Source organism: Colius striatus, chromosome 7 (assembly GCF_028858725.1).
Source record: "Colius striatus isolate bColStr4 chromosome 7, bColStr4.1.hap1, whole genome shotgun sequence".
In the NCBI taxonomy this organism is placed as follows: Eukaryota; Metazoa; Chordata; class Aves; order Coliiformes; family Coliidae; genus Colius; species Colius striatus.
Window position 1 is genome coordinate 27,953,397 of NC_084765.1, and position 23,195 is coordinate 27,976,591.

The 23,195-nt window shown below is 43.3% G+C and overlaps 1 protein-coding gene across 14 annotated transcripts; it reads left to right on the plus strand.

Moving 5' to 3' along the window:
* Positions 1-2,343: 2,343 nt before the first annotated feature.
* Positions 2,344-22,423, plus strand: TPM1 (tropomyosin 1). Of its 14 annotated transcripts, none has more exons than XM_062000263.1 (10): positions 2,344-2,693; positions 3,315-3,440; positions 3,618-3,743; positions 9,937-10,070; positions 11,280-11,397; positions 11,850-11,920; positions 12,172-12,247; positions 13,349-13,411; positions 13,644-13,713; positions 14,967-15,342. In XM_062000263.1, the coding sequence occupies exons 1-10, from the start codon at positions 2,580-2,582 to the stop codon at positions 15,047-15,049; spliced, it is 981 nt and encodes a 326-aa protein (XP_061856247.1). In that variant the 5' UTR covers positions 2,344-2,579; the 3' UTR covers positions 15,050-15,342. The 14 variants fall into 14 exon arrangements, with proteins under 14 accessions (XP_061856247.1, XP_061856250.1, XP_061856248.1 ...); XM_062000262.1 differs by lacking the exons at positions 12,172-12,247; positions 14,967-15,342 and adding exons at positions 12,741-12,816; positions 21,484-22,423 and having other exon boundaries at positions 2,350-2,693; XM_062000266.1 differs by lacking the exons at positions 3,315-3,440; positions 14,967-15,342 and adding an exon at positions 20,186-21,011 and having other exon boundaries at positions 2,346-2,693.
* Positions 22,424-23,195: the final 772 nt, after the last annotated feature.

The following is a 23,195-nucleotide window of genomic DNA, read 5'->3' on the forward strand; positions in this document are numbered from 1 at the left end:
CTCACACATCCCACAGGCTCCCGTGTCATGGCTAACATTCTTTTAGAAAAACGGAGCTGCACAGGAATTCTTTAAGAGCCTATCAGCACCACTCCCAAATTAGCCAGATAGGATATTGTTTATTTAATTTCTCAAGACATTTGCTTTCCCCAGAGCCAGAAGAGGTACCTCAATAAATTCCCAAGCATGATAGTCTACACTTTTTAAGGATATTTTGGTGGCAGAGAAATTGTCCTAAAACAGGAACAAAATACATTGATACATTTCATAATACAGTCGGGTTATTGAACAGTGTGTAACTAAGTCTCTTTTAAATCTTCACTGTATTTACCTCAAAAAAGCCCTGGTATGTTCTACTTGTCTACACTGCAAAAACAAGTTAAGTGCAAAGAGAAAAATTACACTTTAGAGTTGGCTGTGACTAAATCTGTAGGCTTTTACAATACTCTGATGTCTGGTGGTTTTAAACATTCTGTGACTGAACAGTGTTGATGAATGGACAATGTTGTCCGTACAGAAAAGAGATTTTTACCCTCTAGAAATATTTTACTTCATATTTTTCACTATTGTTACTTTTTTATTAGTGTCATAGGAATTTGGTTATTAAGCCAATGCATTGGGAAATCATCTTTTTCTTAAAGTAAGCACAAGGAAAGCTTCTACTTTGCTTCCATGCTGTCTAGTAACAATCCCCACACTAAGTTGCAAGCCTCACGTCTAGTTCATGGCTGAATTCAAAGTATGGCCTTTCTCAGGGGTAGGGGAAGATAACTAACTGGTGGTCTGAACCATGATCAGGAGGAATTGCTATTTTGTAGAGCTGAAGTGTCATGGTGCAGGTTGTTTAAATTCTCCAGGAGCTAAGGCCTGCTTTGCAAGTCTATCCCTTGTTACCTGGCAGGCTGGAAGCTGTAGGACATTCTCTCCTGCAGCAAGTATCAGTTCAGCTGAGCTGGTGACAGCAGCAGGGAGGAATTTTCTGTTGCCAAGTACTGAGCAGACACAAAGAAGCTGCTTAACCTTCTTTTTGTGCAACCCAAGTCCTGTGGGGCTTGTGCACATCTGTGTGCTTTCTGCACTGCACAAGGGAGCATGTGTCGTGGGGGCATGTTGTGTCTTGCTGACGAGACTGTGAGAGACCCGCCAGAAGTGAAAATAGGTCTCCACTTAATTATGTTATTTTGTTAATTGTCTCTCTGTTGCTCTGCTCCCTGTCTCTTGCTGGTGTTGCAGGTGGACGGTGCAAGCCACCTCTCCAGCCAGTTTCTCTGTCCCACCTTCTGCTGGGCTCCATTTCTTGCTGCTCTGGCTACCCCCAGGACAGCTGTCCCACCACTGTCCAGGTTGAGGGGCAGTGTGACTCTTCTCTGCCTTTCTTTTCAGTTCCATGTTTGCACCTCTGGCATATGCAGCAACGAGACACGTCTTCCTGCAGCGCCAGAAATCCTGGCGAGGTACTGTGGTGGAGGGCGGTAGGCGTGGGACGCGCTGGCAGCCCCGGGCAAGTCTGCTCTGCCACGGCCTCGCCTAAGCAGCTGTGGAGACTGCTCCAGCGCCCCCGCTGCTCACCTGCCCCGCTGGTCTGGGTCGCACCTCAGCCCCTTCCCCTTTTGAATGGGTCCTGGCGGAAGCTCAGCCCTGCCTTGCCCTGCCCTGCCTTGCCCTGCCGTGCCCTGCCTTGCCTGCCCGGACGAGAGCTCGGTCTTCGTGCACGGCGCTGTACTGGCCGGCCCAGCACCCCGCCGCCAGCACTTGCCGCGGCCTGACTGTTCAGTAGAGATGCCCCCCTCCTCCTCCTCCCCCTGCCTCAGGCTGCCGAGGAGAAGGTCCTAAAACGCATTCATTCCGTACGTGCATGCGGTTAACCCCTTGCTGCCCCTCCAGCTGCCCCACCGTTCCTCCCCCTCCCCACAGCCCCTCGTGCTTCCCTTCTCCTGCATTAGAACAGACTCAGACTGATTTTGCGCGGGTAGGGCCGGCTCCAGCACGGGGCTGGCATGCCCCAGCCGCGCTGCCCGCCCCATGCAGCCTCTGCTCCCCGCGCTCCCGCTTGCTCCCCGCTGGGTTGGGGTTTTTTTTCCCCATCTCCCAGGAGGAGCAGCGAAACGTCCCGTCCTGCCTATTTGGAAATGGGAACAAATTACTACCCCGCCTCACCTCGCCCATCGCATCCCTTATATAGTCATATCTACGGTCAAATGGCAGGCAGCAGCGAATGAGAGAGCTGAGCCTCCGAAAAAAGCCGGGGAGGAGTGAGAGAGGGAAAGGGGTAGGGACGAACGGAGGAGGCAGGGAGTAAAGGGAAAAAAAAAAAAGCCCTTTCCAAAAAAGTATTGGATGTCTTGAGGAATGCAGTCAGCCCCCCGGGAAAGTACATATCTGTGAGGCGCTCCCTGCCCGCCGCTTGCACTCCGCCGGAGCCCCGTCCCGCACGGATCAGCCCCGCCGCCCGGCAGCTCCGCGCCGCTCCCTCGGGGGCCACCCGCAGCTGGGTCTCGGATTCGAGGCTTTCCCGCAGCTTTTCAAGTTTTGCTTTCGGGTGCAACTCGCGCGGGGACGCGCTCTAGCCCACCGCCGCCATGGATGCCATCAAGAAGAAAATGCAGATGCTGAAGCTGGACAAGGAGAACGCCTTGGATAGAGCTGAGCAAGCCGAAGCGGACAAGAAGGCAGCAGAGGAGAGAAGCAAGCAGGTCTGCACCGAGGGCCCTGGCGCGGCCAGCGCCGGGGCACAAGTCTTTCCATACAACTCTTGTCTCTCTTTTCTTTCCTCCCCCCCCCACCCCCCAACGTACCTTGTTGTATTCCACCCCCTCCCCCTGCAGAACGGGTTGAACTTTTCATAAGGCAAAGCTTCATCCTGGCAGCTCCTGGCTGGAGGTTCCTGGGCAGGAGGTCGTGTCCCCTCACCCCAGGTGGGGAGGGAGGCCCTGGGGCAGCTGCATGGCCTCGCTGCCTTTGTCTAGGCACGGCTGCCTCCAGCACTTGGTTAGCAACGGACTGACATCCTACGATTTGGTCAAGGACACTTAAAGCAGTGTTTGCCTCCTCCAGGACCACCTAGCAGACTTGTCCAATTCCAGCTGACCCCTTTGCCTTCTTCTAGATGTGTGTCTCATTTTTCTGGCCTTCTCAAATCCCATATCCTCTACACCTCGAGCTTTACTCATTTGGGGGAGGGAGGCACATTGATTGCACGTTTTTGGGAGACCCTGAAGGAGGAGGGAGGAAGGGAGAGGAATTTAAAACTTTCATATTTTTCTAAGCCCAGGGAGAAACATATTTGTGTGTTGTATTTCCTCTTGTGCACCTAGTTAGAGGATGACATTGTGCAATTGGAAAAGCAATTGCGTGTGACGGAGGATGCAAGAGACCAAGTGCTGGAAGAGCTACACAAGTCTGAGGATAGCCTCCTCTCCGCAGAGGAGAATGCTACCAAGGTATTGTGCCCTTGCCGCAAGCAGAGAATCTAACTGTCTCTCCTTCTCTCTCTCTCTCTCTGTCTGTCCTTTACTGTCTCTTCTGCACTCGCACGTGTCTCTTTGCACGATCACATTGCCTGCTGCACCTTTTCCTGCCCGCCCTCCCCTCTCCACCACTTTCCACCCGTATCACAGCTGGAGGACGAGCTGGTGGCTCTACAAAAGAAGCTGAAGGGCACTGAGGATGAGCTGGACAAATACTCCGAGTCCCTTAAAGATGCACAGGAAAAGTTGGAACTGGCTGACAAAAAGGCCACAGATGTAAGTTACCCCCATCCTTTTCACCACTGCCCAGTAGAGAAACCACACTTCCTCTGCACAGGACAGCCAGGACTCCTACCAAGCAGCACTCCAAAGCTTTGCTGAAGGCAGGGTCCAGGCTTCTCCTGGTCAGCAAGGTGGGAAACAGCACTGCCTCTTTGCATGAGGTTTGCACACTGTCAGAGGCATTTGGTTGGGTTTCTGCTCACGCAACACGTGCTTTTCATGTGTACTTGCTGCTCTAAACTTAAAAGTAAATAAAGGGTGGATTGTCCATTCAGGTGTTGGGGAAAACAGCTTAGGCTGGAACAACATTATCTTGATAGTGAAGCAGAATCAGAGAATTACAGTGAGTAGAGAGGTGGAGATCCAGAAGAGCAAGGGCTGCTAGTTCTGTCTTCAAGAGAGCTGTTCCTAGGTATGCATGGGTTAGAACTTCTGCTAGATACTGGTTTGGCTCACTCACTTGTCTCTGAGATAAGATCCTCTCCTAGTTTGTTGTTTGTTTGTTTTTTCCTGGAAATCACTGTAACTGTTTCATTTGTCAAAGAAAAGTTCCGTCTTGTGTGAGAGAAAATTGTCTGGAAGATGATACTTGCTAGGTTTGCAGTTCAGAGGGCAGGGATCTTGGGAGCAAGCTGAGGGATATATATAGCTCAGCACTTTATATGGTAATAACGCAAGAGCTTGTGCCTCTCCCAGGACCTCATCCCACCCACCTGTCTGCCCCTGACATGCGTTAAATGTATTGCATGCATGGAACCATGCAAGTTTGTTGTCTCTGCAGCTAAGGTCTGAATCTGTGGCTGCTGCTGTACAATCCAGTTCTGTCTGAGTAAATCTCAGGTCTGAATTACAGGATTAGGTGAAACCACAGTATTTCTAAAGTGATGACCATTCTTTTCCCATAACTCAGCTTTAAAAACTAACCTCAAAGCCTTAATAAAAAGAAGTAGCCACCAATGAGGCAAGCAAAGAATTTCAGGGGGAGGAAAGATACTTTTAGAATGAGAGATGTTACAAACCCCAACTGCATGAAAGGTAATGTGCTTTTATCTTATTTCTATGATGAACAAAGGATAAAAAAGGTTTCGCTTCAGTATGGCAATTAAGTTGCATAGCATTGAATAAGTTCAAGGGAACTCGAGAACTTTACAAACATAAGCATGCATAGGAACAGAAGGGGAGTTCAGTGTATAATGTGGATCAGATGTTGGTTGTCTTCTGTGTATGGCTGCATAGATGAGAGGCAGTTTCCTAGCAGGACGTTTATTTAACTTGTTCAAAGGAACCGCATATAGTTCCAAGGGAGATATTCCTTATAAGGAAAAGTATGCAGAGTATTTGGAAATAGCTCGTCTAGGATGAAGGCAGAAGAAATGCTACTAGATTCCCTTTTTGAAATGAAAAGATCTTCCCAACCAATCCCAATGCCATTTTCCTTTGCTGGAAAACAGCATTTGGAAGCTAGTTGAGGGCAATTTTACTTGCAGCCATCCCCCAGGCAGAGGGTAGGCAAGTGTCTGTCTTGTTTTCATCAAGGTAAATGCCGTATTTAATGGTGTGCGTGGAATATGTCAGGCATTTTAAGGATGTCTTTCTTTTTTGGTGATGCAGATGATCTTTGGGGCATTGCAGTTGACCTAGTATTCGCCCTACTAGTTTGGATAGTTCCAAGCCTTGGGAAAACGACAGGGACAAGGGAGGGAGTGCCAGCTCCCCGGGGTACACTCAGCATCCATAGGGGGATGAGGAAACCTTACCTTGCCGCTATTACGCACTTTGCTAAAGCCAAGCACATCCCTAGAGCCACCTCACCTGGGAGGGGGCAGCCGCAGCTCCTTCTCCCCTGCCCCTGTCTCAGGAGCCGGGCCAGGTGCGGGGGCAGAATCACGCTCCTCCAGGGCCGGGTTAGGGGCAGAAGGCGGGGCCGGGCCCCGGGATCCCGCGCGCTGCGCCGCCAGGGGGCGCTGCCGCACCAGTGCGCCCACCTGGCGGCAGCCGCCGCGCCCCGGTCCCCACGGCCCGGCCCCGCCCGGCTCGGCGCCGCCGCAGTGCCCGCTCCCGCCCGGGCCTCGCCTCGCCCCGGGGCCGCCTCCCCGCCCGCCTCGCCGCGCCGCTCCCTGCTCCGCGCCTGCGGCCCCGCCCCGGTGCGCGGCGCTTTGCGGGGCGGGGGGACTTCCGGGGCTGGGGAGAGCGGAGGGAGGCGGCGGAGGCAGGGCGAGACGCGGGAATGGCGGCGATGAGCTCGCTGGAGGCTGTGCGAAGAAAGATCCGGACGCTGCAGGAGCAGGCGGACGCCGCCGAGGAGCGGGCGGGCCGGCTGCAGCGGGAGGTGGACCAGGAGCGGGCCCTGCGGGAGGAGGTAGGGCCGTCCGCTCGGCTCGGCCCGGCCCGGCCCGCGGCGCGTCGGCGGCCCAGTGGGAGCGGGGAGGAGGGGTCGGGTCGCCGGGCTGAGTCTCCCCGGCCGGCGGGCCGGCCGCCTGCTTCCTCGGTCGCCCTCACCAACAAAATGGTTACCTGCCAGCCTTCGTGGCGGCCCCTGCCCCGCCTGCGGGCCGCGGCCGATGCTCCCGGCGGGCGGGCCCGAGGCCGCAGGTGAAGAGGGGGTCACTGCGGTCTTCGGCGTGGAGCGCTGCCCTCCGGCGGTGGGGCAGGTGGAGTTGCGGTGCAGGAGTAGACTGCGCTAGGTCTGCTGGCCAGCAGCAAAACGCTGAGCCCGAGTGAGGTTGGACTTTGATGAGATGTTTGAGACTCAGTTCTGTGTATTAGGTTCTGATCATTTTTTTTCCCAGTTTTGGGTGGGATTTTTGTATTTTTTGCAAATGCCGGTTGTTTGCTTATCCCATTTAAACGCGTTCAACTGCAGGACGTCAGCATGCTGACTGTTAAGAGGTTAGGTACTTGGGACCAAACCTGAGGTGGCCACATCTGAGTACTTACCCACAATACCTGAAAACACCACAACAGTGTCATATATCTATAGTACATTTAACTTGTCAAAACTTCCAGCTAAGACAGGAAAGGAACGCTAGGCATAGTTTTCAACAGAGACGAGATCAGGTGTGAGCAGCACAGACTGAGTTATAGTTAAGGATGGCAGTTAGAACGTAAAGCCGATAAGGCCACTAATTGCCTCGCTGCTGGCAAGGGAATGCTGGGGAAGTCTAACAACTGTAACTTGACGTTTCATGCTATAAAATGTAGAGTGTCATTTGCAGTGGCTTTAGTGTCTTCAGTGGTTGCATAAATTTGTTCTTTTACATCACTTTTTCGATTTATATAGTTTATTGCAATTAAGAAAATGGTGATCATTGTATTTTCTTATAATATGGGACTTCCTGCATATTTTGGGCAGCACGTTCAAAGAGACTTCTAATTACTTGCTGGTGATTTTCCCAAGGAGCACAATATGATTCCTTAACAGTTCTGCAGCTACTGTGTTCTTGCAAATCACATATCCATTTTTTTTAGCAAGAGTTCATGTTACAGTCATTAACTTGTCTCATAAGGGACTCCGGTGCTTGGGGTTGTTTTTTAAATACTGATTTCCAGAGCTTTATCGAGTAAAGGATGCCAATTGTCCTACTTTCAGTAGCATGTGTGGTTCTAAACAACATAGTAAGGGATTCCCATTAAAATGAGAAGCATTGCTATTAACTTTTGTGACAGAAGGATTAGTGCTGGTGGAGTGACTACAGCATGCTGGTTAAGCCATCCTGTTAGAGCTCAGCCACATTGCTATAAGGCATAGGAGCCTAAAGGTTAGTGTTTGTCACTTCCCTGGAATTGCTTTATGTGGATGATGTGGAATTCTGCAGAGGATGTTTACATGAATTTTAAGTTTTTGTTTGGAGAGGTCAATGCTGGGGTGAATAAAGGCACAAAACCAAACTCCCAGGCATATGTAGACCCGCCTGTGCCTTTCCTATAATGCTAGCTATGTATGGATTTTCTTGTTGTCATGGCTGTATTTCTGCATGCTTGAGGAAGGAGGCTTTGAGAATATTGCAGCAAGCAAGCTGAGGTGTGAATCTGACCCTTGCCTTAGTGTAAGGCCTTACATCTATAGCATGTGACCAGCTAGGGGTTTTTTTTGTGTTTGCTTTTTTTTCTTCCTGTGCAAGATACAGGTACGCAAACAATGAAAAAGCTAAAGCTGTGGCCAAAACACATCAGAGCTTACAGCTTGTGATTGTTAAACCAGATTGTTAAAGTTTGAAGACTGTGACTAGCAGACATTGCTTTAAAAAAAGAATCTTTTCTGTTCTGACTGGATGCATCCCAAGGGGCTGTTGGTAATCACATTTTCAGAAAGCATTTTTCTTCCTCATTCTGGAAAACAGAATCTCTTACATGGTAATAATTAACACTCGATAGTGACTTACCCATGTCGTCGTTCATTGTACAAATATGTGGTGTGTAAGTGCTAGGGCAAAAATGCAAAAGATTTCTGTTTGTCTGTTAGCTGTGGGAGTGCCCCTAATGTCACTGGGCTTTTTTCCTGCCTTACCATATAAGGAGAGAAGTCCTGCTCCGCAGTAGAATAACTTGGGCCATATAAGGCTGGTTGGTAAACTCATATTGAGTTGATTGAGCAGGAAGTAAAAACTTGAACTTTAGTCATTTCTAAGCATATTGTATGCTCTTATCATGATGAGGAGTCTTGACATGATAATAATTAACTTGTAACATTACACATTTCCCAAGGGCAGCATTTCTGAAAGGTTGTTTTCTTTCTCAATTCAGAATGTTCAGATTTTTACCATTTAAAGACAGAAGTCTGAAAATGTAGGCTTGCAGTCCAGTAAATAAAGATTTTATATTTGGATTAATGTAGATCTCTAAGGATGAAGTCGCTTCTATTCCTGGTTCTACATGTTCACTGACAATCTCACTAGCGTTCAAACATATAGTTACTTCTCTGTGTTACTTCTGGTCATTCTAGTGGGACAGTTTTACTGTTATGTCAAAGGTTATTTTACTTGTGTGATGTGCAAGGTGCTGGTACCTAAACCAAAATTTTAACTATGTCCAACTGTATCCAGCTCCCACTGCTTAGTAAAAGCAGCAAGTAACAGTTCCTAACATTGTTAATTCAAGAGAAAGTACCAAACGGATACTTTTGCTGTCTACTTTCAATAGAGGGTTGATTTCCTCGCTGCCCATGGCAACTAGACATCATCGGAAATTCAGATGTGTACTTCCTCAGAGCAAGATCCTTTTCAGTATTCATTAAGAGTAACTGTTACTCTTGGAAGTAATTAACTTTAGAATAATGACTTTTTAGTACATGTATTTTGCATTTTTGAAAGCAATAAAGTTTAATAATGAGGTTACTATGAGAAGACTGTTATAGAAGTTACTCTTTAGCTTAGGCAGATGTAGGTTTGAGAATGTCAGAAGTAAAAGTTTGTAATGATAAGAGGCAGGTGAGTTGCAAGTGTCGTAGGAAGAAGTGAACAGGAAATCTAAGAGAGGCGAATCTGGGGGAGGTTTGAGGACGGTAGTTCAGGGAATGAATTAGATATTGTAAGCAATTGTTGCCTAGACCAGGGTCTTTCTGAGATGTAGCCTCTGCTGATACCTTCTTTGTTAGCCTTTGCATAGCTTGCCTGTAAACAGAACTTGTAGGTATTTGAGCATTTCTTAAATGTTTTCATGTTCTCTCTGTCAGCTGTCTCATTGCAACTGCTGGTCTAGGTATATCTTTGCATATTTATGCTGAACTTTTCTTATGAAACTTGAAATATTGGGACAATTCTTATCAAAATATGGCAAAAGGTTATAAATAAAGGTTTTGGGATAACATAGAAGAATCAGGTAATCAGTTTGTGTTGTTTTGGTTAAGAAAAAAAAAGCCTGGAGAGGAGATTACAATCAGTTGATGTCTGCAAATAGAGTAATAAAAAATATTTGGGAAACGATGCATAACTTTAACAGTGCAATTCTTTCTAGTTCAAATTGTACAATCCTTAGTGTGCTTCATTTAAAGGAAGCATTAATCACTTTTTCCTCCATTAAGCAATAACCTCACAATTCAGTGAGGGCGTATGCATCTCTGTGTATGGGTGGATGACGTCAGAAATTAGTGAAGTGCTGTTAAATGGCACTAGCAGGTATGTGAGATAATATTTTCCAAGAGGTGTTATATGCCTTACTATGAATTAATATCTGTTCTTCCTGTGCTTAGGCTGAGGGTGAAGTAGCTTCTCTGAACAGACGCATCCAGCTGGTTGAGGAAGAGTTGGATCGGGCTCAGGAGCGCTTGGCTACTGCCCTGCAGAAGCTGGAGGAGGCCGAGAAGGCTGCAGATGAGAGTGAAAGGTGAGGCCACTCTCGAATGGATCATTACTCTTATGACAAAGATGATAATTGCAAGGGTGTGGGTTAGAGAAATAAGCCACTCCTCTATCCTGAACATGTGTAATCCACTCTTCCTTTACCTACTTGGGCTTCAGTTACAGCTTGTCTGTAGGGATGGACAAAATGTGTAGTCTTTTTGTGTGTGTGTCTCGGTTGTAAAGATAAGATTAAGTAGGGTAGGGCTTTTGATGTGACATGCCACATCCCAGGAAAACTGCTTGTCCCAGCCCAGACTTCTCTATTTGATGACAGCTTTTTGAGGGTTATATGTACTCTTGTGTAATTGGGTGATGCTTGGTGATCACTGTGTGTAGGAAATCTCACCTAGATAATAGTATAGTGCTGGAAGAGGCTTTGGCTCTGCTGTTGGTGAGACTGGTACATAAAGGTGAGCAAAGGAGAGAGACCGTGATAATTCCTTTAGGTTTAGGCTGGGACTTCCACAAGCACTTAGTGTAAGTTAGGAACTCCAGATTTTTAGCTTTGCAAGATCTTCTCTTTTACTTCCACAAATTATATTTTATGTCTGTGATAGTATCTTTCATTGGGAAAGAATCCTACATATTCTGCGTATGTATTCCTATCTCACTAGTGATGCAGCCCGTTAAAAAGCACCTGAGACTCACAGTGCATTGTGAAATAGTTAGGAGAATTTGGGTCAAACAAAGAGGAAGTATGCAATATTTTCTGTTATGGAGTTAAACTTTGCTTATGCAGAGCACAGAGGGTTCTGACATGGCAAAACTCATCGGAATCTGTTTGGCACATATGCATAATGCCTGTCAATCCTGCAGGGATTCTTGCCTGCTGTTTAATGATGAGTGTAAAAGCACAGATGTCTTCAGTCATCTTATTAGGTCTTTAGAAGCAAGACCCTTTTTTTTACCTTTTTGAAAGATCAGTTTTCCTTCCATTTAAAATGAAAAAGAAGAGTACAGATGAACTGTGGTGAGAGCTAAACAAATTACATTTTCTTTCTTCCCAAGACATGCTTCTTTCCTTTGAACTTTTGAAGCGCGAATGCACATGACTAGATCTATGGTATGAAGAGTCAAGTATCTGATGTCTTTCTTTCGTGTTCATACACCTGTCTGAAAGCTGCACTCCAGTATAGTGGAGCTAAACTGGCAAGCCCCAAACCTTGTATTTCCTGTTTTTCACATCTTTCAGAGGAATGAAGGTCATTGAAAATAGAGCCCAGAAGGATGAAGAGAAGATGGAAATCCAAGAGATCCAGCTTAAAGAAGCTAAGCACATTGCTGAAGAGGCTGACCGCAAGTATGAAGAGGTCAGTTCTTGAGTGCAGGTCGTCTGTTTCTAAAGCACTTTAATCTGTGCCTGTAATTCTTTCTCTTCTTTTTTTTTCCCTTTGCCTTTTAAGTTCAAAAGATCACAAACACCACATTTCACAGCTGTGGAAGGAAAAATGGGTACCCAGAGACCTCAGGGGACAAGGTGATAGGAAATTTGTGCTCATGTCTTTGCAGTAAAATGATTGAGAGTATTCCCCGGTCTCTCAGGACAAAAAATATTTTTAAGTTGCCTTTGGTGAATGAAAGAGAGTTCTCGAAAAATACCAGAGTGCAAAGACTCAATAACAAAAGAGGCCACAGAATCAAAATTCACATGCTGACCCAAAAATGAGAAGAGACCCAACTGCCTGCTTTGCAGGTTCTAGAAACAGGGGACGTGTGCTGCAGCAACACAAGGCAAATGATGATCAGGGGTGTTTTCTTGTAGGTGGCTCGTAAGCTTGTGATCATTGAGAGTGACCTGGAGCGGGCTGAGGAACGTGCTGAACTATCAGAAAGGTAAGTGTTGAACTGCCCCGAGACACGTGTGAGGTGCTACAAGACAACTGTAACAGCATGAGACATTGGCAGTACACCATGTGTTCAGCTCAAAGCTCTGTTTTGCTCATTTACTCTAATGGTTGAAGTAAATGGTCAACGCTGAAGTAAATGTGTTCATATGTGTGTGCGCGTGTGTTTTGTCACTGCATGCTGTACCTGCACACTGATTTTGTGAATGGCTTTTGTGCATTTCATGTGTCCACTAACAGCCAAGTCCGACAGCTGGAAGAACAGTTAAGAATAATGGATCAAACCTTGAAAGCATTAATGGCTGCAGAGGATAAGGTACTGATACTAATAAACAGTTTCTAGGATTAACTGCAACACCAGTCTTTCAGCTTCCATAGTCAGTTAGCTCACACAGTAGTACAAATAAGTCCTTGCTACGCTCTTTACTCTCTGTGCATCTTGCTTTGGTGGTTTTCTTTGGTCTCTTTTTTTGTTTATTTATTCATTTTTTACCTTTCAAACTGATCTCCTGTGCAGCCAAAAAGAAGCTGAACTGTCTCACGTGTAAAGACTATGTAAATATTTATATGTAAGCCAAGGGCTATAGATAATTTCTGTCTGGTCATCATCTTAATGTACATTTGAAATGGAATTTGGCATTGTAAAGAGTTGCTTTCAATCTGCGATGGATTCAGCTGCTTTTGAGGCCGTTCTTTTGCTCTGGAATTGTTTTCATTTTTCTCTATCTTTTCCCCCTGTTTCCTCCTGTTTCTTTTGCTTGACTGAATCTTCCATCCGCCCCTTTCCTGCATTCCTTCCGAAATAACAGCAAATGTGCTGAGCTTGAAGAGGAGTTGAAAACTGTGACCAACAACCTGAAGTCGCTGGAGGCTCAGGCTGAGAAGGTAGGCTAGAGACTTACATGAAAATGTGTCCCCTTACATTGTCACCTGGATTGGCCTGTGGGGTTTTCTTTATATGCTGATTACTTTGCAGCATTTCAGCAAGGCCTTTGTCAGTAGAAAGATTTGGATTTACTACTCAATTCATATTTGGCTGTTACAGAACCTAGCATTCTTTCCAGTTCCAAATAAGTCAATGTTATTTGACCCCATGTTCTGTCGGGTAGTCTGGCAGTATTAAATGCTATTGATGTCCCTCAAAATGGCACTTGGGTGCTAACGTGAAGTTTCTCCGAATGCACTCCTCTTTAAAACTGTAGTACCAATTTCTATTCAAAGTTCCCATGGTATAGCTCTGGAATAACTGTAGGGAGGTTTGACTCTGCATTACCACGGTCTGGTAAGTGGAATTATTTAGTCGTACACATTAATTTTTTATATGTACATGATCTGTCAGAATAGAGTAGAACGTGGTATTTTTGTAGTGTGTTTGGAATACCTAGTTTAATAGCATTGATCCTCTTTGTAATTACAGTACTCGCAGAAAGAAGACAAATATGAAGAGGAAATTAAAGTCCTGACTGACAAATTGAAGGAGGTAAAATTAGAGCTGTTTTTCATGACACATTTTCTAATGCCACCTTGATGCTTTTAATAGAAACACTCCTTGATGCTTTAAGGATGAACACGTCATTTTGGAGACAATTTAGTGTTAAATGTCCCTCCTAAAAATTAGTATTGCCTTATTGTTTGCCTCCTCTCATTTCTCATTTGAATTGTTGCTTCTCGTATGTGTTTCCTAAAGTAGTCTGTATTTGTCTTGACTTCAGGCTGAGACCCGTGCTGAATTTGCTGAGAGGTCAGTAACTAAGCTGGAGAAGAGCATTGATGACCTAGAAGGTATGGAGTTTTGTTTTTCTTTCTTACTGTAGAAAAAGAGGTTTCTTATTTTGCTATTGGGTTTTTTTGTTGTTGTTTCAGTGCCCAGTTCTACTCACCTAACTTGTCCTGCTTACATAAGTAGATCTATCTAGGGAAGGCAATAGGCAAAATGTATTCCGATTGAAACGTATTGCTAAGTTAGATGTTTCAGGTGAAGTGTTTTGCTCTTGCCTGTTCTTTTTTCTCTCATAGTCCCAAGATTCCTTTCTGGGTTATTTTTGCTTTATACTCTTCTACTTGGAGATATGTAAATGTGTAGCGTATGTGATTAGATAAAACTATTTTCTTACTAAAAAGCCGATGAAGAGCCATGTTATGTTTGCAGTAACTAGGAATGTAGCAAGATAATGTAATACTGTGATAAGCATGGGTCAGGACAGGCATTTTCTGACTCAAACCTGTTCCTGTTTTTCAGTAAAGCTCACAGATTGTATACATGATCAGAAGGACAACTTAATGTCAGAGAGTTTGTTTTTAAGGTTTTGATAAGTTTCAGAACTACGGTAGAATAGTAGAGTGTGCTTTTTCCTTCTGGAGAAAACAATTCAGTAGTACTTTGTAATTAAAAGCTCTGTGAAGTTTATTATTTATATGCATTAGACTGAGTCTAGGATTTTAAGAAGCTCGCTTGCTTGGCATGGCAGGCTGACTCCTGCATAAAAGGTATGAAATACGTAAGCAGCTGCTGAAAATTTATCGCTGTCTGAGGAAGGAAGCAGGGAGGAAAGTGTTTAGAAGGAACAAAAACTGCTGTAAGGAAAACTGTTTGATATCACCCAAACCAGAGTGGTATGAAAAACAGAATCAAGTGCTAGAAAATGAAAGGTAGCATCTTCCTTGAGCCCCATTTTTGGATCTTTTCTGCCTAGCCCCTGTGTGCTCTCCTAAGGTGCATTTAAACGTAACTCCAGAGCAGTGAAACATGGATTTTGCATGCTTCTTTTCCTTCCTTTTCTGTGTATCACAGGTTGCCCCCCTGGCAGTGCAGTTAATGAACTTGTTGCATAAAACTCTCCCTTGCTGATTTTTTTTCATTCTTTTCTAATGCTGTAACTTTTGTTTTGTCTATCACAACACCTCTTTCCCTTTCCTGTGCCCTTTCCCTTTCCTGCGGCTTCTGGATGGTGTCCCGTGCCACCACCTTCACCTTCCATCCCGTGACCACACTCCATTTCCTTGTGCACCTCTGCCTTCCTTTGGGGGAATATTAGATGAGCTGTATGCTCAGAAACTGAAGTACAAAGCCATCAGTGAGGAGCTGGACCACGCTCTCAACGATATGACTTCCATGTAAATGTCTTCCCAGCTTGTGCCTGCACCTGCTTCCCTGCCCTCCTTGGTTGCGCAGTTCCTGCTATGTGAAATCATACTCCCTCTGTAGTGGGAGACGCATTCCTTTAGTGAAAATAGGTGTACAAAATACCATGAACAGTTTCTTTACCGTGGCAGAGTGTGGGTGAGTGTTGTGCCTAGCCTGGTAAATACTCATGGTGATTTTGTAGGCTGCTTATTAAGCTTGTATTTACTTTTTCATTCTGTCTCTGCATTCCTTGTGTCTTGTGATTGCCCTTTTTTTGTGATTCTGCATTTATCCTTTCAGTTCATCTCTGTTCAAGCCTTATCTACCAGACCCATCACATTCCATTTACCAAAGAAAATTGCCTTGGTATATGTTGCATTCAGAGTGTATTCTTCTGTTGTCACAGTTTTTTGTGACAAAGGTCCTACAAAGATTCAAAGAAATTCAATTTTAGTAATCTCTAGTAAAGACAATGGGAAGTGTTTATCTAAATTTCCTTAACTGCTCTGCAAATTTCAGCTGTTGTTGTGAAATTGCAAGCGTGGAAATGGATTTATAATTCTTTCTCATTTAAACGTGTAAAAGTGACAATTTAATTGTAGGTTGCTTCTGCATATATTGTGGAGGGTAGCAGTAATTTAATTTGCATATACCAAAAATGGAGTAATATCAACTTGAGTCATAAGGAGGAAAATAAAAAGTCTATTAGGTGACAGGAAAGGAGGACACTGATCAATTGTAAGGTGTGACTAGTCTGTGCAGTGTTTGATGCAAACCGACTTTTCTTCTGTCAACCTAACACCTTGAACAGAGGTCAGCTGTGCTAAATCCACTTTCCCGTGCTCATACCTTTCAGTTGCATGAACCCTGTACAGTTGACGTGGGGAAGAGGAAGAGTTGTGGTTCTTAAGTGCTTGTGAGATGTGATATTTAGTCCCAGCATTTCTTTTTGGAAGCTATCATGTTTACAGCAAGGCATAAGCGTTGCTCAGAGCTTGAAATGTATTTAATGTGCATCATCCATATTTTAGGTGTTTATTTACTTTTTTCATCCCTGTATATGTTCATTACTTCCCTCCCTCTCCCTCCCAACATCTTGGTGTGGTTCTAATGTTGTTTGCTTTCTATGCTTTGCACTTTTTCTATTGTGTTTTTTTTACGTTCTCCCCATTCTCTCCAACACGCACTTTTGCTCAGTGGCTGGTCAAGCAACTGGATTTCTTTTTTTCCTCCTCTGTACACAGAGATTACAGCACGACTTCAATTTGTGATGTTTCTAAATAGAAAACAGACGTAAATATGTACTCTCTGGTACATGAGGACATTTCTGTGGCATTCCACTCCCAGCATGATGTGGTGTTTCTTCAGCAGTCGTCGTGACATGCTGGGCTCTGCTGTGCTGTCGCTGCTTTTTTAGAAGTCTTTATTGCACTTTTTTTTATTTCCTGCTTTATCTCACTTTTTCTTTTCATGCAGATAATTTTCTTTGCTTCACTTCTCCAAAGACATCTTCGCCGGGTTGGATAAAACATCTTTCCAAGCTTTGGATGTTTCATGGGTTCATTGTGCTGTCTTCTGGCTTAGTTGATCCTGTTTCTCTAGCATCTGTCTCAGAACATTTGTGCTCTGCTGTACAGAAATTCTACATCTCTCAGTGTAAAATAAACATCCCAGCTGTATCCCTTTTGCTATTACCTTGCTTTTATTTATTTAAATAATCATTTTGGTTATTAATAAAACTTGCTTTTTTGCCGTTAGGGATTTACTCTTTTTTTTTTTTTTTTGCCGTTTCCATTTTTTTCTGCAAACACTTTTGCCTGAATGTTAACAACATAAAGCCAGCGATAAAGCAGTCTTTGGGATGAGAATACTGCTCTTGGTATTTTGAGGTCAAAACTAAGCAGTTGTGATTGTTAGTGTTTCTCAATATCTGATGCAGATAAAATGACAAATAGCTCTAATGGGAAATTTTTCAGTTGTTATTCTTAGGCTAGAATCCACAGGGACTCTTTGGGGTCACTTGGTCATGGGAGCGTGGCTGAGAGAGCAGTTAAGCTCTTGACACCAGATTTTTTCACTTTTAAGTCTGAAATTTTCTCCTAGCTTGATGCCGAAAACTTCCTGTCTTTTCTATAAATGTGTTTGCTTGTTGACTTACATATTTCAGATAGATCTAAAGGGGCAGATTTAAACTTGAATTTTTTTTTTCACCCAAAAAATAGTCCTTGGAATATCTTTTAAGAAGGTTTTCAGTAGCTTTCCACTCGTGCTTAGCTCTGACTTGTGAGTTTGAATGGCAGACTCAGGAAAAGTGTTTCAGAACCAGAGCAGGAAAACTCTCACTACACTAATACAGAAATGTTTCTGCTGCAATGTGGAACATACTGATTTCAGGTTTGAAAGCCTAAACATTGGCTTTCAGCTGACTAGACAGTGCCTAATTAAGGATAAAGTATTAGATTACTGATAATTTGTACTGTTATTTGCAACTAGAGAGTTTATTGCATTGTTTTAGCTTCATTTTCTTCACAATGAAATAAGTTATTTTGTATTTGAAGTTAAAAGTGAATCAGTTTCAACTGGATTGATTTCTGATTATGCCTGTCACTGTGCATGTTGGTAAAGTTCCAAAGTCACCACAGGTAAACAAACTCATGAGAGCGTAGCTGAGTTTTTTTTCAGCTTGTAGAATAATGTAAATGCGGCTTCCTCCTTCAACATAAGATTATTCAGCAGTGCAGCCTAGGCTAGGTTTCCTCCTCTCCCCAAAATCTGTTTTCCAAAGAAGGATACGTTGTCTTTCCACTGCCATCTTCAGATAACTTCATCACATCCAGTTTTTTATCCCATGATACATGTCCTAATGTCACTGACTATGGGAGAAGCCCAAGTACAGGATATGTATTAGCAGTCATGGGCAGTCCATACAGCAGTTTAGTAACTTTCTACTCCTCAGTTAAGATACAGTAACTGGGTTTATATACTGTGTGTACTGCAACACTGGTTAGTGTGAAGGTTAACCAGATGCAGTGGGATGAGCATTTGTAAAATGACTGAAGCTTATGTGGTTAACTTCACAAATGCAAGTTATAGGGAATGTGGTCAGCTGTCACTTATCAGCTGAGCCTGAGTAACATACACTACAGCAACTCCAACCCCTTAATCTATTGTGTGTTTCGGCTTTTTGTCTCAGCAGTGTTGTTTTTCCCCTCAATTCCTTGCAATACTGTTCTTTCTTTCGATTTTCCCTTTTTACTTCTATGTAGGAACCTGATTATCTTTAACATGGTCATTTTGAACACCAGTATTTAAATCTTCCCTTTTCCTTCGTACATAATGAGTGCTCTGCACTGTAGGGTGATGAATTTCTGGACAGAGCACTGGAAATGGGCAATGCAATGCAGATACCCAAGTAGCTAAGTACAGAGTTCCTACCTGGCCCTGCAGCACTGATCTTGACTCCATGGAACTGCAACTTTCTCACTGCTGCATATTTCAGCACTTCTGTCACTGCTGGACCTGACCTGTGGATTATGTTGTGTACCCCACAAGGCCTGGCCACCTGTAGCTAGTCATGTATGTGAAGCTTGTTGTCAGGAGCGCAAGGCTGGCTCTGATGGTCTCATTTGCCTGAATTCTGCTGTGCTGAGCCTGAGCCTCTGTGGGTCTGCACCAGAGCTTGGACTCTCTGCCTGGCCTAAGGTGGCTGCCTGCAGAGCCAGCCCTTGACTCTTCTTCTGTGGTAAATTACAGCCAGAGCAGGCTGCCAGTGGGTGACCAAGGAATGGCTGTGCACTTGGTAAATGCTTTTCATGCTTTACCTGGGGGTTTTAGTCTCAGTTTGGATGTTGAGAAATACTGTAAATCTCTGCCTCAATTAAAGAGTTTTCTATGATGAAGGTAAGCATCAAGTTCTTAGTTCAAGTTGTTGTCATGTTTGAAGAACAAGTAAATACACTTTGCCAAACAAATAGAAATTTTAGTTACTCTGAGGCTTAGATGCTTTTTCCACATGCATGTGACATTATCCTGATATGAGAGACAAGATCCAGTTGATACTGGTCCAGGATCAGAGCTCTGAAATGTGTCCTGGTTTTACTGAGCTGACTGTTGGAGTTTGGGCTGGGGAGGAAGCTGTGCCCATTGCACAAGTACAACCTACAGACCAGCTCACTGTACAGCTTTGCCATTGCCGTGTCTAGAGCCTCCAGGGGATGAAGATTGCTACGGAAGCTGTTAGAAAGCTTCTGGAAAAGAATCAGTCATTTCCTCTAGGGGAATAATCTGGGATCAAAAGGTCAGGAGTGCAGTTTGAATTTACACTATTGGGAAGAATATGAACAAATTGAAAAGACAGTCAAAAACTATCATGGAACATTCTGTCACTCTGCAGAACAACTCTGACTAAATGCACTGTAACAACATAACTGTGGCTGTTCTCTTTGACCATGAGAATGAACTATCCATTTGCTGTATTGGAGCAACACAGGTTTTCATGCTGCATTTTCACCAACTGTTTAAGTTTGTTTTCTTTGACATACAACAGGAAAATTTAAAGGTATCGAAGTGTGCTGATACCACAGTGGAAGTATATTTCCTTACCAAAACCACAATTTCAGCTGACAGTTTCCCCAGGAAAGGAGTACAGGCTGAGTCAGACCTAGTGGTAGTTTCTACCTAACTGCATCTTTCCTCTGTCACCCTGGTTGTGCTATAGCTGCTTTCTCTCTACTGACAGATGAGATTCTACTACATCTTAAATAGTTTACAAAGGAAAACGGCACTCAAAATAATCTTCCACACACCATACACAAAGATTAAATCAGGACTTGATTCTTCTAGGAATATAGCTGCAGTTCTTCCATTTCTTTTCCCACTTAACTGTCTCACAGCTGTTCTCCCACAACAGGAGTCTTAGCCAGTTCTTTATAGGTTATAACAGCTGTTCCTTGGAGTAGCTATTTAATTACTAGAATTCTAGAAACAAAGGTAAAATGTTTCTCTGTATGTTACTGAGTTGTCTGTGGTGTGACCAGTTTCTTTATTAACTCTTATTTAACTGTTTTATCTGTCTAATCTGTCTTCATTCTGCCTCTTTTTTCCCTTCTAACGTGCTTGCTGCCTGTACAGACCAACTCTACCTGCAACTTGAGCAAAACAGTCGCCTAACTAATGAACTAAAGCTGGCATTGAATGAGGATTAAACTTTAGTGTGACTACATTGTTAATGTTTAAAAACTGCTTATTCCAAATTTCCTTAAGAATGAATCAGTAAATGTAGAAAGAAGCAAGAAACCTAGAGATTGGTGGTTTTTTTTCCTCAGGCTGTTGATTCTGTGGTAAAGTAATGGATGGAATTCTTGGTCTCTTTTGAAAAATCATGAAAATGCTGCTTCTAATGAAACCTCTCATCATCTGTGTGCACACCTACTTTAGAGGAGCAGTAAGCTCTTTGGCTGTGCAATAGCTCCTTTCCATTTCAGTAAACAACTATGGAATTTAGCTAACAGTATCCAAAACCTGACAGCCTGCCTTGTAGATGTCAGTTTACCTGACATTGTGATTTGATTTGGCCCTGAGATTTTTTTTTTTTGCTAGAATGTGGGTGAGAAAAATACTCTCACTGGGATCCATATTTCCATGTTCCAAAACCATCATAAAAGGATACTTAGAGCTGGTTTACCTGGAGACTTCAATGCAATAATTTTGCATTACTATATATTTGGCTTGTATTTGATCTAAGAAAAAGAAAAAAAACCCTAGGAATGGGAGCTCCATCTGAAAATACCTGGTCAGTTTAAAGGTATGCTTGCATTAGTATGAAGTTACTGTTACTGGATTCTGGTAGGATGCAGCTCTAGAACATTGTGCTCATTTATTGTAACAAATAAGTGTGTTTAAATGACTGTCCTATAAAAGTGTGCATGTGACATAAAGCTACTAACTTCAATTTTATTTATTTTCTAGAAGAAATATATTTCTCAAAGGTCACTTCCCTGAAAAAGAGATTAGTTTTAATTTTTTTGTTCTTTGCAAGTTGTGAATTACATGAAACTTCAAGTATCGATCTGCAAAGAGCCTAATTATTTTCTTCATTACTCTATGTTAAAAAAAAACAAACCAAAAGCCATTCACCGTTCTACATTCCTATAAGGAGAGAGCCTCCAGAACATGCAAGAATTGTGTCTCTGTTGGCGGTGCATTTGCTTATCAAATGCAACTGTTAACAGTTCTAAACTTGCATTACTTATGTTTGTTGTATTAATTTGGAATTCTCTCTAGTTGTGTTGTCTGGGGACATGGGTATTTATGAGCATGCACATTTCTTAACCTTCCAATAGAAATTCTGATTGCATGCTTTTGCCTTCTGAGAGTCAGTGCCTCCAAAGAACTACTATTCATGTTTTAATTTTCTAATCCCACAACAGAGAAAGTGGCGCATGCCAAAGAAGAAAACCTTAATATGCATCAGATGCTGGATCAAACTTTACTGGAGTTAAACAACATGTGAAAATCTTCTTAGCAGCAACCACATTATTTGTTTCGTTATTTTTACACCTTCTTGCCGTGAAACCCCGTCAATGTGTCTTTATGTTAGTTTCACCACAGTCACAAGAACATCTGCTAAAGTATCAGGCAGGGGTCAGGGAAACACCAAAATGGGCAAGCCGTGTGCGGGTTTAAGCTATATTATGGTTTAAATGTGCCATTTCCCAACAAAAATGTTACCTACACTTTGTAGAGAGTTCAGCAATTCAATATGCTTAGTCATTTGAAGAATCCTGGCTGTGTCCCTGGCAGAAAGTGTCCCACCTCAAGTGCCAACTACAATTTTTAATGAGAAGAATAATTCATATTCAAGAGACATCAGGTGGCGATGGTGCTACTTGGAACAAAAGGTTCTACTGAAGTCTTTTGTTTGATATCAGATGAGTCAGGAGTAGTCCAGCACAGTAATTTATTTTTATCAGAATTTTATTATCTGTGAGGATTTGGACTTTCTGTGCCTTCTAATTCAATAAACAGAAGGTATGTAAGCAAGAGGGAAAAGTGAAGGCTTCTGGAGGTTTTAAATTGACTTCTTGCAACTCAATACAGAAGTGTAGGTCAGCATTTCGCCTGAGTATTCATTCGATTGTATTTTTCATGTTGAAATGAAAGATTCAATAAATTCAGGAGAAAACCTAAATTTGGAAGAGATTGTTTGAAAATGTATTTTATTTCTGTGGATTTTGGGAGGGGGAGGAATTTGTAAACTGATATTCGCCTCACTTTTTTTTTTTCTCACACTTTCTTTGAGCAATTTTAAAAGTATACCTGTATGTAAACATTGTATAATGATATGGAATAAAATGCACATTTTTTACATTTTGCTCTCCTGTGATTTATTTGGCATCACATCACATCGGCTTTCTCCGTATCACTGTGCCAAGCATACACATGTGCAGTGTCTGTCAGTGGGATAGGCCATTAACATGCTACCTTTCAGTCTGTTTTGTGCTGCTGGGCTAAAAGTGCAGTGGTTTGGACTGCTATGGAGCTGCAGCTGCTAAGAGAGGCTGTGTGAGGACCATATTGCAGGAACCTGTCCCCATCACTTGATTTTATTCCCTCATGGTGCAGAAGGCAACCATCCCCTAACAGATGGTAAGGCTTTGCAAAATTGTTTGTTGTTGACCAAAACTCTTTTCAGTAAGGTCGTTGCAGAACTCCCATAGACTTCTGTAGGAAATGAGCCCTAAAGGCCATGCTCTTGGAAATGCTACCACATATTTTTACATTTTACCTGTTAACACACATTGATTTACAGTGATACAGGGGTAAACCTTCCAAAACGATGTGTCAAGCTCACGAGAGATCCTTTAACCCAGCTTTTCACTACGAGTTGCTAATTTCTGCATGTGTAGACATCCCTACTTGAACTACAGGGTCTATCAATGAGCAACTTAAGAACTTGAAAAGTAATTGTTATTCGTTCTTTTTGTGTAGTATCTTATTGGAAGTTGGTGTACTGTCCATCCTTCTGGAAGCAAGGAGCTCAGTAGGATATAGGTGTAGATAACCTTCCAAATCATCAAAGAATCTCCATTAGTGGATCCTTAACAAGCAACTGAAAACAAGTGATTTTCTCAGCAACTGG